Below are 23,077 nucleotides of genomic sequence, written 5' to 3'. Positions count from 1 at the left end.
GCGTTAAGAAGATGGGGAGTAATGGCTCTTTGATTTTGGGAAACAGGCCTCTCCGTACAGTGAAACAACACTTCCCAAGGATCAGCTTTAACTGAGAAACATTGAATTTCCACAACCTACTGGAGAATCGTGGACCAATAAGGCCTTATAATAGGGCACTGCCACCAGATATGAGCACGGGTTGCTATTTCGCCACACCCTCTCCAGCATAGGTTCGAGGAGTGTTGGTACATATGATGGGGAATGTCCAGAGTCAAGTGCCACCTTGTCAATAGCTTATAATTGATTTCAGCAGACTTTGAGGAGATGGCTGAGGTATGTGACAATTTCAATATGGTCCATTTCTGGAGGTTAGTAAGGGACGAACATAAGTCCTTCTCACAAGTAGATATGAAAACTGGGAAGCTAGTGGGATCACAAACTTTTAACGTGCTGTATAACAAAGAGACTACATGCTGAGGCGGGCGATCGTCTTTCAAAATGATTTCCAACCCAGAAAGATCCGACAGTGTCCGCAAGGGATGATGTAGTGATTTAATGAATCTTCCCAGCTGAGTATATCTCCAGTGGTCCATTAAGGACAGTCAGGAAGGCCCAACCTTCCCTCCATTTTCCTGCAGGTGAGCATGGACATAGAAGAGCGAGGATGGGATATAGCCCATACATATTTAGTGATTAAGGATCTTAGTATGTTAAAGAAGCCCAGGGGGACTTTAAAAGGAATCATCTGAAAAAGAAAGAGAACCCTGGGAAGTACATTCATTTTGACTACATTGACTCTCCCCAACCACGATGTGGCTAGGGGAAGCCATTGATTGAGATCCTTCCTGATGTTTTTTAACAGGGGAATGTAATTAACTCAAAAAAAATTTAGAGGGGTCAGCCATCAGTTGTATACTAAATACTTTAGGGAAGTGTGTTGCCAGGTGAAAGGAAAGGCTTCTCTCAGCCTCTGGGCAGTAGTTTTGATCAGGGAGATATTTAGGATTTCAGATTTTGACAGGTTTATTTTAAAATTGAAGAGGAATCCATATTGTTGTAAAGCTGTCATCAAGTTTGCCATAGATACTAGAGGTTGCTGTTCATAGAATAAAATGTTGTCAGCATACGCCACGTATTTATGTTCTATGTGACCAATCGTAATTCCGTGAATGTTAGGATTATTGCATACAGAAGCTAAAAAGGGTTCAAGGGAAAGGGCGAACAGTAGTGGGGAAAGTGGGCAACCTTGCCTCGTACCATTATAAAGGTTAAAGGATTCGCTCAGGATACTGTTTACCCTAATCTGTGCAGTGGGCGCCTGGTAGGGGGCAGCAGTCATAGATGGGACCTATCCCAAAATGGGATAAGGTTGCCATTAGGAATCCCCAGTCCACCCTATCAAATGCCTTTTCAGCGCCTGTGGATGAAAGGAGGGTGGGCTGGGTAGATCTCCTGGCATAGGATATTAGTGAGATTGTGTGGGCCGCGTTGTCCCTGGCTTCCCTACCCGGAATAAAACCCGTTTGATCAGCGAAAAGCAGTTGAGGAATGAGAGAGAGAAGTCTGGATATGAGCACCTTCACATAAAGCTTGGCATCAACGTTGAGGAGTGAAATAGGTCTAAAGTTCCACATAAACTCGGATCCTTTCTTGGCTTGGGAATTACCGAGAGTGCGCATGTAAAGTTTCAGATTTAAATTTTTCCCCCTTAGGGATGGTGCTGGCATAGTTGGCCAGATAAGGAAGTAAAATGTCCTGCAAGGAGCTATAATACGCAGATGTGAGACCATCTGGGCCTGGGGCTTTCCCCGAAGCCATAGATCCCATAGCTGCCTGGAGCTCTGAGGTCGATACATCCCCCTCTAAAGCCTCAAATGCAGATGCTGGAAGTTTAGGGAGGTTCACCTGAGACAGAAACTCCTATATCAATGCCTGCCTACCTGAGAGTTTTTGGTGTTCCTGACTACCTTTGTATGTTCCAGCTAAGGTGCTGCATTTCCCATAATATAAAAGAAAAAAATCCAATAGGTAGAGTGGCATCCCATTTAATGACCTCAGCAGGTCTACAATCAAGGGAACTCAACTGTAGCATTCTCACTCAGAAATGTACGCAAATGTCCAGAATCTCCTAAAATGTTAAGGCCCCTTTCACACTGGTGGACTCAGCCAGCAGATCCACTTGCTTAGGGGGATCTATCCGCCAATCCCCGTAGGCGGGTAGATGACAGGTCCGTGTCTTACCGCCCATAGAGTAAAGCAGGCTGTGTCCATGTCCGCTCTGCATAAGCGGACATGGACACAGCCTGCTTTCCTCTATGGGTGGTCGGATGTAAATGGGCCGCCTGTTCTTTACAACCAACTATTATCCGATCACCAGACGTCTTTTTTTAGCAGATAGGATCAGATGTTGGTGGGTGTAAACAGGCACATGTCCATTTACATCCACAGCTTCACAGAGGGCAGTGGATGGTCCAAAGGAATATACCTAAAAACTGAAAGGGGTCTAAATGTTAAATTTAGGTAACCTGTAAATCAGAACTGTCATGCAAGATACAGTCTCCAATTCTCTTCTGTTTGAGGAAATCTTAAGACATTAACCAGCCTTTTTAAACATTTTTTTAACACAGGGGAACCCTTGAAATAACTTTCTAGGGAACCCCTGGTAAAAATTACTTTATCTACAACTCATGATACATAAGTGTGAATGTTACACTTGTGGTCATTGGGAAGAATTACCTCCTTACAGATAGCTAAAAAAGATCAATGGGGTCAGTGGGAATTTATCTGAGAGGCAGAAATTGCTAATTTTTCAAAGGAACCCCTAGCAACATCTGGGGAGAAACCTTAGAGTTTCATGGAACCCTGGTTCAAAAACATTGAATTAGACAGTAATTAGGGCTCATTAATGAGACAGTTCAACGAGAATAAAAATATGAAAATGAAAACCATGAAGTATGATTTCTAAATGGTCACAATGGGCTACTTTAGTGGTCTTTAGGTAAGGAAATGGAGTATATAGGGTGTGGCAGCAGCCGGTATGTACAAGAACAGAGTGTGGAGAATATGATAGCTTGCAGTAGGTGCAGAAGAGCTGACCAGCTGGCTGGTTGCATGGATCAATTGAGGTCCCTGAAAGCAGACAAGTCATTGTTTTAGCCAGAACTGCAAATGTAAGAGGTAGAGGGACAGGGAGATAAGAGAGTGGGACAGAAAACTAAGATGTGCACGTGCATGTTAGATTGTGGGGAAGTGGCTAGTGTGAGATGTTATGTGAGGGTTATGTGAGCAGGGAGGAAGGGTGGTCACAGTTGGCAGGGGATAAGAATTGTTCTAGGAGAGGACATTTGGGAAGGTGTGCTAGGAGTGGTGATATGAGGGTATTTGTATTGGGAGGGGGGATGGAGGGGAGAACATTTGTGCTAGAAGAGGGTTTTTTTTTTTTTTTGCTAGATGATAATGTAAAATGTTAGGGGATGGAGCGAGTTTGTGCTAGGTGGGGAACTTTTTTTTTTTTTGGGGGGGGGGGGGGTTGGATTTCATGCTAGAAGGGATGATTGGGGGTATTTGGGCTAGGAGGGGAAATTTAGGGGGGATTTGTGCTAGGTTCGGGGATTAAGGAGAATTTGTGCTGGGAGGGGAAATTTGGAGTGTAAGTGTGTGTGTGTGTCTTTGAGGGATAGAGGATTTGTACTAGGAGGGAGGACTTTGTTTTTGGGGGGGGAGGGGGTGGATTCATGCTGGGACATATGGAGAATGAGTGATTTTGAGCTGGGGGGTGGGGAAGTGGGGGCAAGGATTCGTGCTGGGATGGGAGTTTCAGCAGACAGGTTTGTATTGGGAGGAGGGGTACCATAAGCATGCAGATTAGTGCTCGATTTTTTATTTTTTTTTTGGTTGGGGAGATGTGAAAGTTGACATGTTTGCCCTGGGCTCTAGATTACTTTGTCCCGGCCCTGAGTTTAGGTTTTGGAGTAGAAGTGATGGGGGGGTATGAGAGCTGTTGGAAATCGGACAGAGAGAAAAGAGATGAATTGTTTAGTCCTGCACCGGAGGCAGAATCCCTATGTGCCAAAGAATATTTTTTTTAGTTTTAGATAGAAAAGCAGTTAACTGTTAAAACATTTGTCACCTTTATAATTGTGTCCTTGCTGGGTAAATTCACTTTTTCTATTGCTCCTGGTGAATATTACTGAAATAGAAAGTGAGGGGAATTTCAAAACTGTGCAGGTATTACCAGAACAAGAGGTGGAGATATGCTGTATCTTACAATGAGGCATTTATTCTGGTAACATTTACCCTCATTTCAAAGAGATTTCCTCTCACTTCCTATTGTTTCTTTAGGAGAGAAATTGGCAGAAAAAATTGATTGACATGTGTATTATACTGTAACTTTCCAGCTTTATACAAAACTAAACCAAAAAAGCTTTTTGGCTATACACTGTATATACATTATTCTGAGTTTTTTTAAAAAAATTAAGTGAAACTATATTTTGGAGTCTGTTCCCTCTCATCACATGATGCTGTGTTGTCCTGAGTTATTTTAAATACAAAATGTTCCAGTCTGACGTATGTATTTTATTATTTTCTATTTATTCTTTATTTGATTTTTCATATACATTCCACTCTTTTATATCACATTCATATATATATAAAAACACCATATATACTTGTTAATATACCTTCCCTCCTAACCCTCTTACCCCATCCTCCCTTACACCTTATAAAGTCCTCACTGCTTTCTTCCCACTTCTTCTCTGGACCTTCCTCCCTTCCCAGTGCCTTTTTCTTCCCATATCTCCTGAAATGTATTAGTTTCTTTAAACTCCTCCCATATTTTCCATATATTGTTAAACTTCTCAATTTGAGCATCTCCTTGGCTATGTTGTTGTTCCATTTTGTGTATATATTTAATCCTTACAAACCAATCCTTTAAAGTAGGGCTTTCCACTTCTAGACATTTTATTTTTTATTTTTTTTGGGATTGTTCCTTTTGCCGCATTCAAGAGATAAGGTACTAACGTATTCTTATATTCTTTTAATGGACTTTCTGTATTAAGAAAGAGACAGAGCCAAGGATCATCAGTCATTTCCTCCCCTGTAATCTCCCTTATATGTTGTCTGCCAGAAAATTTGTCTTTTTGGGCATTCCCACCAGATATGAGCCATCGTACCCTTTATATTACATTCCCTCCAACATAATGGCGATTTGTCCAGGTGTCCTTTCTGTGCTCTAGCTGGGGTTATATACCACCTTGCAATGCATTTATATGGCCAAGGTATGAACGGCTCTCAGGATCTTATCTATTTGTTGCTTTCCCAGTGAATTGCCAAACTCTTTTTCCCAACTAGTGATAAATGGTGGCTTCTCCAGTACTCCACATTCCACAAGAATCCTTTAAATTCAAGAGATATTATATTTTGAAACTGTCTGAGAACTATACATACGCTCCATTGGGAGATAATCATCCTCTAGTCTAATTGGTTGGGGTAAAGATGTCACGAAATGTTTTAACTGTAGATACTGCCATTTATTTAATAACATTAACTCACTTTTCTGTGCCATTTCCTGATAAGTGTACATTTCCCCCTTTTTTTTTTAATATCTTTTATTTGTACGTTTTTATCCCTGATCCAATTCCCAAATTGAGTCTCATTCCCAGGTGGAAAATATTTTGTCCCCATGAGTGCAATCAATGGTGTATGTATTTTATTCTTAATGATTTCAGAACTCAAGTTTCAGCTCTGAACTTTTTCTCTTATTGTTTTATAGGGCGTCGCATATGTGTGGGGGAGCAACTGGCAAGAATGGACCTTTTTATCTTCTTTACCTCTCTACTGCAGCATTTTGAATTTTACATCCCGGATAAACAGCCACCTCCTAGGCACGATCCCTTATTTATGTTCAACTATAGCCCGCACCCCTTCCAAATCTGCCTTCAAGTACGCTAATACAGGAAGGCTGATTTTAAGTCCTGGAGAAAAAAATAGTCTCAGAAAGGCTGCTGTGCCCTATGGCACAGCACTCTCCCTCTTCTGCTCTGTTGTAGAAGGGAACAATGATTGATTACTACGCGTTGCGACAGTTGCTAATGTTACTTTTATAAGTAAAGTCCACTCTTTGACACTCAGCCCTCAGCCTATTGTGTATGTATTACCTCTCTGTCCATCAATAAAATATTTTTACTTTTAAAGAGTATATATACACAGTATATATACACACACACACACACAAATCCAAATGTGGTCTTGCAGAGGAGGTAGATGAAAACAGCTGCGTTTTTTTATTGTCAGTGTTTTGATGAAGCTCAGTCCATCTTTCTCCGTCATGAGAAAGATGGACTGAGCTTCATTGGCCACAGAGGCCTCTATCATATTTGCATGGATCTCTTTATTGGTGAGCATCTGTGTAGTTGACTAGTCACATAAAAACTCTCAAACATGACCAATTACTACTCCTCCCGCCCTCACTATTTCCAATGAAAATATAATAGTGCAGAAACGTTTTGAAGACCCCTTGTGTCCTCATCTGGCCAAATGAGGAATTATCCATTACAATGCGGCTGAGCCCACGCTGCTTGAGTTTAATAAAAGACTGTCCCTCAGCGTCTTCACGTCCAAAAGAAGAGCCATGGAGCCTGCTCTGGTCTTGATGATATACAACTATGAATAGAATATGTAGTCATGGACTTTGTGTGGCCATTAAGCAAAGAAACTGAGTACCATAAAAACAACTTTATTATGTGTCATTAAAAATCTATTGCACAACATAAATATTACTCTCCAGATAGGGGTTAGATACAACATGCAAAGATCCAATGATAGTTCACATGTGGACGCATTTCAGGAATCCCTTTCCAGGAGCACATGTGAGAGAATCAATGCACTGGAACTTACGTTTTAATAGAGTAATATCAGCCAGTAGGGTAGACTGTAATTTATAGCATGTGTATGTTGCTTATAAAGGTGCAAATGAGTAAGCCAAGGTGAAACCACTGCCTCTTGGATTGGAAATTCAAATACATTCAGTAAACATCCAATGGTCTTGTACACAAAATCTTAAAATAAAAGGACCAACTTCCCAATGGGGAACCATTCAGACCCAGTGTGAGTAAGTCACCAAAAAGACAGCATGGTAGTCAACGTAGTCAAGGCACATATATTCCAAAGAGGGTGCTCTTGATAAGTATCTTAGAAACAAACTCACATGAATCTAGCCTGAAACATCATTGATTCCACATGTGAACTGTAATCGGAATGTTTGCATGTTGTGAACCCCTATGTGGAGGGTAATTCTTAATCTTGTGCAATAGATTTTTATTGGTACATAATAAAGTTTTTATGGTACACATTTTCTCTTCTATATGTCCACACAAAGTCTATGACTACATATTCTGTTCATAGTTTTACATGATTTGCTAGGATGTGAACATATAGCACACACAGTCTAGGTTTCTCCCTCTAATCTAGTTCTAGAGAGGAGCAGACAAAGATTAGCTATTAACCCTTAAGCCTTGTACACATGGGCCGAATATAGGGCGGTTTAACAGAAACCGTCTGAAACTCGGCCCACGTGTACGGCAGCCGTCCGTCAGGAACCGGACGCATGTCTGACTTTTGTCGAAGGGACATGACCGTAAAAGGTCTGCCGATCGGGATTCATACAGAATTTTCAGCCAATAGCTCTGGGGAGGCTAACTGGTGTGTTCTGGCGGGGGTCGGCCCCCTGTCAGAACACAATAGCTTAGCGTGGAGATTGCTGTACTAACATCATATTATTAGTACAGCATCTCCTCCTTAGTTCAGTTTTATTTTTCGTTCAGCCTGCTGGGTTGAATGAAAAAAAAAAACTGATAGTGTGTACCAGGCTTTACAGTGCAGGCAGAGCTGCACTGCAAAATATTTTCTTTGCCCAAAGTTGGATTTTAAAGGAAAGCCTAGTTTTGTAGGAGATCAGCAGCGGTGGTCTCAATGTTTCTCTCAGAAAAGATTTTCTATGATGTAAATGTAGCACTGCCCCCGCAAGCACTGCTTGATATTCACTCTGTGGGTTCCCCCTGGTTACCAGCACACGGCCATAAGGAAAGACAAATCCTTAATTCTCTTTGGCTCACACTCCAATAATCAGTCTAGGGGTATATATTATTTTTTTTTATTGTAAAATGGGGGATAGGAGAAGGAAATAGTGGGATACTCCAACTTTAATTGTTCACAGCGATAGAGGACTCCTATCTTTTCTGCCTTACTATAGATTTGGAACAGCCAGGCTGTTGATTCGTGATCCTGCCACTTTGGATGATTGTGGATTAAGCCTCTTATCCTAAGGATGACTTAGTAAACAACTAGTTATCTTCAGGACACTCTCCCTATTATCCTCTCTCTCTCTCTCTTCTTTGGCTGACACCCGTTCATTGACTGTCCTACTAGCTGGGGTGACCCCCCTCAGGTCAGGCCCCTTGACACGAATCCCTGTACTCATGATACTGTAGTCCCAGGGTTTCCTGTGTCTCCCCTCTCAGTCAGCTCTCCAGGATCTCTGGGTTCAGCTCCTCTCCACCACTCCTCTGGCCCTCAGGACGACTTCCTGCGACTGCATGGCACCTCCACAGAGGAGGAGGCAGCCGCCCCCTTCCTCCGGGACTCCGCTCTCCAGCCAAAGACCCCACAGCACATTTGCTCCTGGCTTTTATACAGTATACCAGAATGCACTGAGGTGACCTGCCCTCTGCCAATCACCAGGACTGTATCAAAAGCCTGTGCACCCATCTGTCAGGTTTCCTCCCACTGTCCAACATGCCTCCCTATTGGACCAGTGTGAAACACTCTCTAGACTGAATGAATCGCATGCAGAGCACAGTGAGCAGATCTCACTAACAGATCCTGCTCTCTGGTAGGCAGAGAACAATATAGATTTACCTGCAGCCCCTCTGGTAAGCAGATGGAGTTCAAAACTATACTCTCTCACTAGCACCTACCTGCTACATAAATAAGCTTTAGTCCCCATGCACACAGGGCCTTTATACAGCTGCTTTTATCAGCATCTGACTTTTATTTTTTGAAGCTTAAAAATGCCTCTCTATGTTATTATATGTGCCTGTGCACACATAGGCTTTTAGGAGCTGTAGGTGGCATAGGCGTTTTCAAGCTGCAAAAAAAAAAAAAACAAGGGCCAGAGCGTTATGAAATCAAGTGTTACAGCAGTACAAACGTCTGACGCTGCTAAATGCAGCTTAACGCTGGATACAGCATTAAGCAGTGTCAAGCATTTTTTTTGAAATGTCAAAATCAATGGCTCTTTATGAGAGCCATCTTAACTGATCTGACTTTTAGCTCATTGATTTGAATAGAAGTTGCATCCAAGTCGGATTATCATGATCTGACTTGTGGCATGCGACTTGTGCTCTGAGGATCTTGAAGGGGAACCCTTCCAAAATGATATATAAAAAAAAAATAAAATGGTGTGGGGTCCATCTCCCAGATTCATACCAGGCCCTTTGAGCCTGGTATGGATCTTGAAAGGGAACCCCACATCAAAATGAAAAAAAAAAAAAAATGGTGTGCCTCCCCCCAAAAAAAAAATCCATACCAGACCCTTATCTGAGTATGCAGCCCGGCAGGTCAGGAAAGGGGGGGGGGGGGTGAACAAGCGCCCCTCCTGGACCATACCAGGCCACATACCCTCAACATGGGGGGTGGGTGCTTTGGGGCGGGGGGGCTCTGCCTCCTTCCAGCAGAACAACATCAATCTCTGTAGCACTCCACCAATCAGGCCTGTATGGTATAGTGGGCAGATGGAAGCCACTCCTCAGTAAAAGGCACATGACAGCCCGTCTGGAGTTTGCTAAAGGTACCTGAAGGACTCTCAGACAATGAAACTCTCTGGTCTGATGAAACAAACTCTTAGGCCTGAATGGCTGGAGGAAACCACCTGACCAATATAATTTCTACAGTGAAACATGGTGGTGGCAGCATCATGCTGTGGGGATGTTTTTCAGTATCAGGAACTGGGAGATTAGTTAGGTTCAAGAGAAAGATGAATGCAGCAATGTAGAGAGACATCCTTGATGAAAACCTGCTCCAGAGCTCTCTGGACCTTAGTCTGGGACAAAGATTCATCTTCCAACAGGAAGCCTAGACTTGAACCCAATTGAACATCTCTGGAGAGATCTAAAAATGGCTGTCCTCCAACACTCCCCATCCAAACCTGATGGAGTTTGAGAGGTCCTGCAAAGAAGAATGGGAGGAACTGCCCAAAAATAGGTGTCCCAAGCTTGTAGCATCATACTCAAAAGACCCAAGGCTGTAATTGGTGCCAAAGGTGTTTCAACAAAGTATTGAGCAAAGGCTGTGAATAATTATGTACATGGGATTTTTTTCGATTTTTATTTTTAATACATTTGGAAAGATTGCAAACAAACCTCTTTTATGTTGTCATTATGGGATATTGTTTGTAGAATTTTGAGGAAAATAATGAATTTAATCCATTTTGGAGTAAGTCTGTAACATAGCAAAATGTGGAAAAAGTAAAGCGCTTTGAGTACTTTTAAAAGCACTGTATTAATTACACAGATTCTGAGGCTAATAAATGCACACAAGGCTCTAAATGAGTTTAATTACCACCTCAATCAGCCCCAGAACCTGTGTAAATAATTTTGTGTTTGGTTTGAAAGGGATGACGTGGCAACCCTAACAGTAGGTAACATCTGAAGGCAATTTAGTTAGTAAAGGAGGCTGAATACAAATGCATGCCACACTTTCACATATTTATTTGTAAAAACATTTGAAAACCATTTATCATTTTCCTTCGACTTCACAATTATTTGGCACTTTGTGTTGGTCTATCGCAAAAAAGCCCAATAAAATACAATTACGTTTTTGGTTGTAACAATACAAAAGGTGGAAAATTTAAAGGGGTATGAATACTTTTTCAAGACACTGTATACATTGTGGAAAGTCAGCATATGGTAGGATCAAGATGGGGTTAATTGTAGAGGACAGGTACTTCCCCTACAGTTCTGCTTACTAATCAGCTGAACAGAGAAAGAGAGTGGGAGAGAGGAGACCTGTGAGCAGGCTAGATTTTACTGAAAGTCTTGCTTGGATGGAATGCATCTATTTGGTGAGCCTGCCTTTCTTCGGGGCTTTGAATATGTGCTAAAGCTAAGCAGACTTGTGCTTCCATGTTAGGACTGTGTACTGTGCTGATAAAAAAAAAAAAAGCCACCGAAATTGTGGACAGAGCTCAAAGCCACCACCTCTAAGGTTACATTTCAAGTGTCTATTAAACATTTCTGGAGGTAAGAGCAGGAAACTAATACTGAAAACAACTCCTTATCAATTATCTACCTTGTAGGGCTAAAGGGTAGATCATTTATAGGAGTGGTTTGCGCTGATAAAACACTATATCTATTTTGTTTGAATTGAAGTTGAGGACCAAGCCTGTTTGCGTTCGCTGACAAATAAAGTAGATTTTAAGTTTATAAAACTGTCTGAAGAATTCAGTCTTCCCCCTCCGATCCTGACAGTGTGTGTATATATATATATATATATATATATATATATATATATATATATATATATATATAATTTGTGAACAGAACAAATCAAGTATAACAATGAAGATGCAGCCATTTTATTACTATAAACTAAATGGTAAGCAAATGTGTACATCCAAAACGTTTTGTTTACCATTTGATGGCGGATTGAAGCCTCTCTGAGGATTGCAATTTAAAGATTTACATAAAGAAATATCACTTTTGTGGGAATTTTTACTTGTCACTGATTTGTCACTTTTGAAAGGTTTGGTGTTATTTAGCTTGTATTATTTTGTAACGTTTCATTCAAACCTTTATATTGTGTTTTTAGTCACTTTCTCAGTACATACCAAATGGTGCATTCAGAGCTGTGCACCTCTGGCAGACTGGCACATTTGGATTAGGGTTGCCACCTCATCCCTTTAACCACTTCTGGACCGGTTTTGCCCCCTTTTAATGAGCAGGGCATTTTTTGTGATTCGGCACTGCGTAATTTTAACTGACAATTGCGTGGTTGTGCGATGCTGTACCCTAATAAAATTTGTATTCTGTTACAAATTTTTAGTTAAAAAAAAAAAATCCTACTAAGAGTTTTTTGATGGATTTGCGCCAAAGTTATCGCGTCTACAAACTAGGGGAAAGATTTATGTCATATTTATTTTTTTACCAGTAATGGCGGCGATCTGCAATCTTTAGCAGGACTGTGACATTATGGTGGACAGATCGGACCCCTGACATTTTTGACACTTTTGGGGATACCAGTGACATTACTACAGTAATCAGTGCTAAAAATATGCACTGTTAATGTAATAATGACACTGGCAGGGAAGGAGTTAACCCAGGGGTGATCAAAGGGTTAAGTGTGAGCCTAGGGGAGTGTTTTCTAACTGTAAGGGGGCGGGGCTTGTGGAATCCACACAGAGACCTGTGATCCTATATAGGAGGATCACAGGCGCTCTGTGTTCATTCCAGAGAGAATAATGATCTGATGAGTTTACAACAGCAGACCGTTGTTCTCTCTCAGCACGGAGCGAACGCGGGTGCCCTGCCCGTGGATCGGCTTCCCCGCTTCCTAATCGGGGTGGGTGCGTGCCCCCAGGAGTGCTCCCGCGAACCGCCGTACAGGTATGGTGGTTCGTGCAGCCGAGCCAGCCTGCCGCAGTATATCTGCGACGGGCGGGCGGCAAGTGGTTAAACCAGGGCACACATTACTTACACAGGTTCTGTGGCTGATTAAGGTGGTATTTTACCTCACTTGGTGCCTTATGTACATTATATTAGCCTCAGAACCTGTGTAATTAATATGTGTCCTGGATTAAAGGGATGAGGTGGCAACCCTAATTGGGTACAGCAGCTGGGTCCATGCAGTGAGTGTCCCAATAGATATCTATGGGTCAGCTGGTGTGATGGGGCACGCAATCAATGGGCTGCATGAATGAGGCCTACTGGATATGTAATTGTTGGCGGTCGCATGTCATTCAAATGTCTTTTTGACAGCTGGTTTACTGAACGCAGCAATGTACTAGGGTGGATGCTGCAATGACAGAGAAGCTTCACTGGTTACACTGGGTGAGAAGTCCACTTGGCTGCTCTGTTGGATGTAAAGTGATTGTGCACTCTCACTTTGTGAAACAGCCCATTATAAATACATTTGTTTCCCTTTTCTTTTTTTTTTTTTATAATTTGATCACATTCCTTCTGTTCTCAGCCGCGTAAGACCTGGGGGAGGAGAAACTACAGTACTTTAAGCTTCCCAGTAAATGGCTGTGCAGGGGGGGGGGGGGATGTGTCAGGACAAGTCTGATCATTAGACGAGAGTAGGCAGAGTTCCTAGCACAGCTACAGAACGGACTGTGGTGTATTCTCATGCTTAGTGTGGTCAGTTTTTAATAGGAAAGCAGAGAGACTGGCAGGAACACCAGGGATTTCACACAAAGAAAGCAATACAAAGAGAACAGGATATTTTTTTCATACAAGTATATGAAACATCAGGCACATATCAGGAATATGATATGTTGGGTTTACATATTCTTTAAATTGGAATTGAGCATTAGGTATGCTTTGCTTATAATGAAGTACATCCAATTTCTAGACAACCTCCATTTTATATTAACTAAATATGAATTGTTTTGTGTGTGTACTGACACAAGCTAATTTAACAGGTATGTCAAGAACAGTTGGAACAATATTTCGAGTTTGAGTGTGTGCGTGGATTGTGATGGACAATAAAAGTACATCTTTTTGCAGGTAAAAAAAAAAAGTGCATTTATTTTTTTTACTAGGAGCCTGGAAAGCATTGCATGGACGAAAAGAGGAAAAGGATGGTCACACTTCCCATTTGATACAATGTAATTTATTCAGGAGATATAAAAGCAAGCACAGATGATTACAGGCACAAAGCATAGGAACAAAGGTGACGCGTTTCACACGACCAGCGTACTACGGCAAAACTTGGTTTTGGCAAAGCACACTAGTTGTGTGAAACGAGTCACCTTTGTTCCCCTGCTTTGTGCCTGTATATCATCTGTGCTTGCTTTTAGATCTCCTGAATAAATGACACTGCTTTGTATGGGAAGTGCGACCATCCTTTTTCTCGTTTCGTCCATGTTTTCCTGCAGCAGTTACAGGATGTGCACCCCATTCTAGGAGCTTGTTAATTCATTTTCAGCCCAGCCGACTTATCTGGAGCAGCGGAATTTGTCTATGTGCAAAGCATTGCACCCATGATCGGCAGATTGCGGGTGCCATGCAGGACTCCTGCAGACTGTCCGTGTAAACTATCTGCTTTTACCTCATACGGGCAGCCAGTTACATACTGACAGATAGAGACTAGAACAGTTCCCGGCGAACATCGCTTGTTCGCGTCCGCCGCTGCGGGCGAACATATGCGATGTTCGGTCTGCCCCCTATACTTCATCATTGAGGCAAACTTTGACCCTGTACCTCACAGTCAGCAGACACATTCCAGCCAATCAGCATACCTTCCCTCCCACACCCTCCCATCTCCTATAAAAAAAGCAAGGGCATCATCCATCTTAGATCATTCTGAAGCAGTGTGTTAGTGAGAGCAGGGAGAGTGCTGCTGCTGTTAATAGGGACAGTTGTTAGTCAGTGTTCTCGGTCCACTCCTGCTGTAAGGACAGCACCCCAAAAAGCCCTTTTTAGGGCTGGTATTTGAGTAATTTTTGTTTTTTGCTATATATATATATATATCTATTGTGCACTGCAGTTGCCTGCCCGCCGTGTGTGAGAGGCTACAGACCCACCACACACTGTACTGTGTGCACACCACACTCATATCGGGTGGCACAGTACCTTGCAGTTTAAAAAATATTTTTTTTTTCCTCTGTCATAATTGCAGTGTGTGTCAGGTCCACAGAGTGTACTGTGCCCACTGCAGTGCCCACCAGTGATGTATACGGTGGCACAGCAGCTTGCAAATTGAAAAAAATATATATTTTTTATAATTGCAGTTGCCTGCCCTGCCAGTGAGTGTCAGGTCAGAGTGTACTGTGCCCACTGCAGTGCCCACCACTCATATATACGGTGGCACAGCAGCTTGCAAATTAAAAATATATATATTTTTTTATAATTGCAGTTGCCTGGCCTGCCAGTGACTGTCAGGTCCACAGAGTGTACTGTGCACACTGCAGTGCCCACCACTCATATATACGGTGGCACAGCACCTTGCAAATTAAAAAAAAATATATTTTTTATAATTGCAGTTGCCTGCCCTGCCAGTGAGTGTCAGGTCAGAGTGTACTGTGCCCACTGCAGTGCCCACCACTCATATATACGGTGGCACAGCACCTTGCAAATTAAAAAAATATATATTTTTTATAATTGCAGTTGCCTGCCCTGCCAGTGAGTGTCAGGTCAGAGTGTACTGTGCCCACTGCAGTGCCCACCACTCATATATACGGTGGCACAGCACCTTGCAAATTAAAAAAATATATATTTTTTATAATTGCAGTTGCCTGCCCTGCCAGTGAGTGTCAGGTCCACAGAGTGTACTGTGCCCACTGCAGTGCCCACCACTCATATATACGGTGGCACAGCACCTTGCAAATTAAAAAAAAATATATTTTTTATAATTGCAGTTGCCTGGCCTGCCAGTGAATGTCAGGTCCACAGAGTGTACTGTGTCCACTGCAGTGCCCACCACTCATATATACAGTGGGACAGCACCTTGCAAATTAAAAAAATATATATTTTTTATAATTGCAGTTGCCTGGCCTGCCAGTGAGTGTCAGGTCCACAGAGTGTACTGTGCCCACTGCAGTGCCCACCACTCATATATATATATATATATATATATATATATATATATATATATATATATATACGGTGGCACAGCAACTTGCAAATTAAAAAAATATATATTTTTTATAATTGCAGTTGCCTGGCCTGCCAGTGAGTGTCAGGTCCACAGAGTGTACTGTGCCCACTGCAGTGCCCACCACTCATATATACGGTGGCGCAGCACCTTGCAAATTAAAAAAAATATATTTTTTATAAATGCAGTTGCCTGGCCTGCCAGTGAGTGTCAGGTCCACAGAGTGTACTGTGCCCACTGCAGTGCCCACCACTCATATATATACGGTGGCACAGCACCTTGCAAATTAAAAAAATATATATTTTTTATAGTTGCCTGCCAGTGAGTGTCAGGACTGTACTGTACCCACTGCAAATGGACTGTTTGCGGTAGTTTGCGGTGCGTTAAATGGGGAGTTTGGTCTGTCAGAGTTTGGTCTGTCACTGTGAAGCGGGCGTAACCCTTACACTACCTGATTGATACAACATCATACCTGATCGTATACACACACTGGATGTTTTAAAGCACGTTATTCCAAACAATTTAGGAATGTTAGGTGATTTATGCCCTTTATGGATTAAAACCCGACTCTGCGTCAACTATGTAATTTTCCATGGGAGTTTTGCCATGGATCCCCCTCCGGCATGCCACAGTCCAGGTGTTAGTCCCCTTGAAACAACTTTTCCATCACTATTGTGGCCAGAAAGAGTCCCTGTGGGTTTTAAAATTCGTCTGCCTATTGAAGTCTATGGCGGTTCGCCCGTTCACGAACATTTGCGGAGGCGAACGGCAAATTTTAGGTTTGCGACATCGCTAATATAGACCACAAGCTACCTACAGCGCTTAACAGCACCTTGCTGGTTCATTGGGAACTACTGTGCTTGTCTATTCTCTTGCCGTTGCAATATTGATATCATAATTTGGGTACATTGACTGTTATCATAAATTCTCTTACGGATTCTAACATATCTTCCTGATCTAAGTATTATTTGTGAAATATCCACTAGTTCAGTTCATACCTTGTAAGCACTCAGGCCCCATTCACACATTCTGTACCTACCTGCATTTTACCACATGGGAGAAATGCAGGTCACTTGCAAGGACAAATGTTTCAATGTGTAGCGTTCACACCGCAATGCTGGTGTCATGTGTGCTGTGTTGCGTTAAAATGTATTCATTTTAAACACAATGCATGTAAATGCAAATCTATTGAAAAAAGTGTTTTATTATTTTGTCCCTTACAAGGACCCATAGAAATTCAAAAATCAGAAAAAGCTGTGTCAACATGCATTAAAATGCAAATCAACACGCACATAAAAATTCAATAGAAGTCAGTGCACATCCATTTTTTGAGCACTTTCACATATTTTATTGCATGTTTATGTATGAAGAGGCCCTTTGGAAACACACATTTACTGCTCCCCTCCTTTCCTTAATGAGCGCAGTGAGTGATCAGTACTGAAGCATAGTGAACTGTGCTTAATATGCTTCAGTTTGTGAATAAACAGGAAGCATCAGAGCACTTCCTATTCATTTATTCAGTCATCTCCAGTGAAGCTGAGGCTGCAGAGAAATGGATTGGGGAATCTATGTCTTAAATCCCTTTCTCTGTCCAAAAAGTGAGACATCAAGGGTCCATCTAAATCCCTCATATCTTACCCAAGGACCCCCCCCCCCCCCCCAACAGCGTTGTTCAAAAAAATAAAAATAAATTAAAAATTGTAAAAGAAAAGAAAAAAAGGTCTGTGTTTACAGGGAGGCATTTTGTAGAGAGGATGGGGGACAGTGTGTTCAGGGGGTGAATTTAAAGTCGGTGCCTTTGTTTTATAAAAATAATGCGGCGCAACACTTATTTTGCAGCTCCGCAACACTTATTTTGCAGCTCCGCTGTGCAGTCAGCTGATATCCAGGGCTCTCCTGCCACACTCCAAGAGGGTGGGAGACTACGGAGAGAGGAGAAAGTTGTAAACAAAAAAAAAAGTGTGTTTAAAAAAAAAAAAAAAAAAAAAAAATAGTAATACAAAAAAATAAAATAAAGACAAAATGGATATTTCAGGCTACCTTCACATCTTGGCGTTGCTATTTACAGGCATTTTTTAGGCGTTTTTTTCAGGCGTTTTAAAGGCGTTTTTACAGGTGATTTTGTGCAGGCGTTTTTAGATTGACAAGTGACCAATGGAAAAAAATAAAAATGCCTGTAATCTGCCCAAAAAGAAGCTCATGTACTTTTTTGAGCGTTGGGCATCAAAACGCTCAGATGTGAACAGGGGCCATTGAAATGAATAGGATTTGTCTTGTTGGGCGTTTTTTGAGCGGATATTAAAGCAGAAAAACGCCCCAAAACACCTACATGTGAACTTAGCCTTAGGGTTTGATCTAGGTCAGTGTCAGGGTTAGGGTCAAAGGTCAGGGTCAGTGCATAATGGGGAGGATTAAAAAAAAAAACGTATTTTTAGTATCTATGGCATTATTGTTTCTAGGCCCTACTACGAGTACAAACAACAAATAGCATTCATATGTGATAAAATTGCAATACAATTGCCAGAAGCAGAAGAATTTATTTTGGGTGGCTCTTTGGTGGTAAGTTATGGTAAAAGCAAGAAATATGCATTTAAAAAAAATATTTTCTACTATTTTGCGCCAGTTTTCCTTTGATAATAAAATCAGATCTCCATTACCATTTATCAAGTAACTTGTCCTGAAAAAACCCCCCAAAAAAACACAATATCGTTCACCTGCCATGATATGTCCACTTTTACTAACACATGTTAAAGCTGCAAAACTCATAATTGGGTCAGTTCAGATGCTTCTAAGGCTGGGTTCACACTTACATCAGTTGGGGCTCACAGCAGGGGTCCGGTGCCTCCCTGTTCTCTATTTCAGGGACGAATCAGGCCTAAATTTTTGCCTGAATTTGGACCTGAAAGTGAACCAAAGATACACAGGACCCCTGTATAATCTGCTCTGCAACCGCCACGGAGATGTGTAAACCGTCTTCTCCTGTCATGTGAATTGGATGTGGGGAAACCTTCATCCAATTTGCACTAGTGTGAAGCCAACCTCATGCATCTATGGTCTTAGAAGTGGCTCACTTAGGCTCCTATGAAGCTCTAAGTAATCTTCCATATCGTCGTGGAGCTCGGTCCCTCTTCTTTACTCTCGAACTCTTGATGAAGGCAGTAATCAGAGCCTGGCAGATGATAATGCCCATGGTGCCAAAACTCCCAAAATTCTTGACTATCCCTGATCCCTTGGCCTCACGTGGTATAAAATATTTGACTGACATCTGTAACAAGGGGTCCCTAATTACTTTTGATAAGCTAAAACAAAACCATAATCTTCCGAACGCCTTATTCTTCCAGTTTTTGCAACCCCATTAAGCTTATTTCGCCCAGTTTGGACATTCTACACTTAACCTACTATAAAAGTTCTAGAATCTTTACTGCATGATGATGATCTGGTAAAGCCTTTATCTACAATTTACAAGGCTTTCCAGCCATCATTGCATGTTGCTCTTGAGCTTTTGCAATCCAAGTGGTGGGTGAAAGTGCCAGATCCAGACGAAGAGGATTAGGAGGATATCTGGGATTACCCCTTTACTCAATTGGTGGCCACATGGGATAGGCTAATCCAGTTCAAAATTCTCCACATGGTCTACCTTACACCGCAGAGATCACACTGAATTTCCCCCACACTAGAACCAAATTGTTGGCTGTGCGGAGACACACTGGCGGATTTTTTTCATGTTTTTTTGGTCCTGTTTCCACAAACAAACATTTTGGGGCGATGTCCTACAGTTTATTTTCTCAGTAACTACAATTTCCATTCCTAAAATGGTGGCTGTATGTCTATTGGGTTTGGCTAACATCTAGCCTTTTCAAAGGTCTCAAGAACGCATTTGGGTCTTCTTCTGTTCTATGCTAGAAAAGTTATTGTTTTGGCATGGAAATCGAATTGACCCCCTACTTTGGGGAGCTGGAAAAAACGTGTTTGTTTGGTGGTCCCATTGTACAAAATGACATATCTTTCCAAAGATTGCCCGCCAAAATTTCAAAAGGTCTGGGACATTTGGATTGAATCTCCCTCTACTACTAATGCTAGAGACAATACTGTGCTTGACTAAAATGTATGTGTGTTCTATGTTCCTCTAAAGAGGAGGAGCTCTATGGGGGTTAATACACACACAAGAAAAACCGCTCAGGTGTATGATGTCCAAACATCCAGGTCGGGTGCTAGTTGGATCCGGCAGATGTGTCGATTAAAAATAGAAAACTGCACTCCGAATTGAAGATGAATAAAACATTTTTTATTGAAGAATCCAAAAATCCATCATGTACAAAAATATCAGAGACCGGGGGACAAGCATAGTTGACGCGTTTCACAAAGTTAGATTCGCTTAGAATCTAACTTCGTGAAACGCGTCAACTATGCTTGTCCCCCGGTCTCTGATATTTTTGTACATGATGGATTTTTGGATTCTTCAATAAATACATTTTATTCATCTTCAAGTCGGAGTGCAGTTTTCAATTTTTAATCTACACAGCTATATGGGGGTTGACCTGACATGGTACCTCCCCCTGTGTACCCCCTCTTTACCTTTTTAGCATCTCCCAGGGAATATATACACTCTTAGTTTTCTTGCTTCTTTTTTTGAATTTTGATATGTGCCTAATCCCTATGATAGTGCCTAACTTCCACTTCCTGATTACTTACCTTGGTCATGTGGATGCTGTTACCCTCATTGATCGAGGTGTACTGTTGGGATTGTTTTTTATTTTTATGCTGTGTGTTTTTTCGAGCTGGGAAATGCCTAAAGGCTCTGTTTTGTAGAGTATTTTTCTACAACGAATAAAAATAACTTTGGAAAAAAAAAAAAAAGCTGCAAAACTGCGTTCAGGCAATAGGATTTGTTTTAACTTGTGAAGGGGTTAAGAAACTTTAGATGAATCACTCCAAACTGAGGAATCTTGAGAGGTCACGCACAGAGTAGCTAGAAAGCCTTCTGTTGTATGCAGAGTGTTTATGGTAGCAGTAACGCTGCAGAGAACAGGGAAGGGCCTGAAATACAGCCAACAAAGGAGGAAATATTTTTGCTGGCCTGCTGATAAAATGTCTGTATAAGTCGGAGTATTTCAATGTGAATTGGCCTTCATCGCTAGGACTTTAGAAGCACAGATTAGGTCAGATGCGGTCACTGTCTGCCTTATATTTTAAAGAATTGTTTTTTTGTATTTAGAAGGTAAAGTCTAGCTGTAGAGAGATCACATTTAATTATGCAGCTTCTGGGTATGCCGTCTGCGTGGACCACAACACTTCTAGGACTTGCAATCACTGTCCTTGCTCTGGTGGCCATTTGGGTAAAGAACAGAAGAGGAGCCAACTACCCTCCAGGACCCTTCCCACTGCCTCTGATTGGAAATATATTCCATGTGGATTTCAACAACTTTCTGGAAAGCTTATCAAAGGTAAACAAAAAAAAAAAAGAAAAGCTATAATACAATTAATACCACAAACACTAAACAAGGCATTGGGTTTTGTTTTATAGATCAACGGGAAAATGTAGTAAGGACCCCCACAGTGGGGCTTCCCTTGCACCGCAAAGGCTGTTTTTGCCTAGGTTACAAGTAAAGAGCAGTTTAACTTCCATTGTTCCTCGCTCTTGTGGACTCTTCCACTTTGTGCAACTACTCTCCTGATGATGCTTCTTTTTGGCGCTTGGTGGAAATCTGACACCACTGTCTGTGCATCCAGCAGCCATCACCCCAGGTAATTGCTGGCTGTGTGAACAGCCACAGATAGCTGCAGCTGCCGCAACCTATAATTAACCACTTCAGTCTGGAAGGTTTTACCCCCCCCCGATAAGGCACTACATTAATTTAACTGACAATTGCGTGGTCGTGCGACACTGTACCCAATAAAATGGATGTCCTTTTTTTCCACAAATGGGAGCTTTCTTATGGTGGAATTTGATCACCTCTGCGGCTTTTATTTTTTGAGCTATAAACAAAAAAAAAAGTGACAATTTTGAAAAAATAAAAACAAAAAAAGGCATCCAATAAAAAAAAATCGAATTTGTTCATCAATTTAGGCCAATATGTATTCTGCTACATGTTTTTGGTCAAAAAAACTCCCAATAAGCGTATATTGATTGGTTTGCACAAAATGTATCACGTCTACAAACTATGGGATATTTTTATGGTATTTTTTTTTCATTATTTTATAAATAAAAATGCATTTTTAGTAGGACTGCGACATTGCGGTGGACGAATTGGACACCCAACTGACTCTTTTTTGGGGACCAGTGACATTATTACAGTGATCAGTGCTAAAAATATGCAATGTTACTGTACTAATGACGCAGGACAAGGGGTGATCAAAGGGTTAAATGTGTCCCTAGGGGGTGCTTGCTAACTGTGTGGGGAGTGGTTTGACTGGTGGAAGACAGAGATCCATGTTCCTGTTTAGCAGGAACACAGGATCTCTATCTTCTTCCCTGAGAGAATGGCGATCTGCCTTCTGCCTCTCTCAGGAACGATCTGCGGGTCCCGGGAGACATTGCGCCTGCCAGACCTGCTGATTGGTTCCCTCTGTGTCCAATCATAGAGTGTGCACGCCCCAGACCAGGAAGAAGCAGCGACATACAGGCGCTTTGTGCAGATGGACCACCCTGCCTCAGTAAATGTGCGGTGGGCAGTCCAGAAGCAGTTAAAGTGTATGGACAGGTGGCAAAAACAGCAGCAGGAATTGGCAAATATCTGACGATGCCATTTACACCAGTGAAAAACCTGTGGCTCACCAGCTGTTGAGGAACTACAAGTCCCATAAGGCGTCGCAAGGCTGACAGTTACAAGTATGACTCCCAAAGGCGCAGATGATGGGACTTGTAGTTCCGCAACAGCTGGAGGGCCACAGGTTAAGCACCCATGGAACATAAATGGATTGCTGCTAGCTGAGTCTGAGAGGGGAAACTAATACAATAGAACTATTTTATGTACAGTGGTATTTTTTAGCTCAAATAAAAATCCTCTTTGACCCCCCTTTTTGTTACATCTGCTTAACCACTTCTGGACCGGAAGGTTTTCCCCATTAATGACCAGGCCATTTTTTGCTATTCGGCACAGCGCTACTTTAACTGAGAATTGTCGTGCGATGTACCCTAAAATAGATGTCCTTTTTTCCCCACAAACAGAGCTTTCTTTTGGTGGTATTCAATCACCTCTGCAATATTTATTTTTTGCACTATAAACAA

The 23,077-nt window shown here is 41.8% G+C and overlaps 1 protein-coding gene across 1 annotated transcript in view; it reads left to right on the top strand.

The window, feature by feature from the left end:
• Nucleotides 1-23,077, top strand: part of LOC309556556 (uncharacterized protein) — a 113,985-nt gene that overhangs the window by 42,495 nt on the left and 48,413 nt on the right. Inside the window, exons 9-11 of the mRNA XM_082259004.1 lie at nucleotides 5,753-5,922; nucleotides 6,946-6,965; nucleotides 21,074-21,293. Coding sequence (XP_082115130.1) covers nucleotides 5,753-5,922; nucleotides 6,946-6,965; nucleotides 21,074-21,293 — 410 coding nt within the window. The remainder of the gene's footprint in view (nucleotides 1-5,752; nucleotides 5,923-6,945; nucleotides 6,966-21,073; nucleotides 21,294-23,077) is intronic.

The sequence above is a fragment of the Pelophylax lessonae genome, assembly GCF_965119305.1.
Source record: "Pelophylax lessonae genome assembly, chromosome: 5".
NCBI lineage: Eukaryota > Metazoa > Chordata > Amphibia > Anura > Ranidae > Pelophylax > Pelophylax lessonae.
The sequence above is the reverse complement of the archived record's forward strand: the minus strand, read 5'-3'. Positions and strand labels throughout refer to the sequence as shown.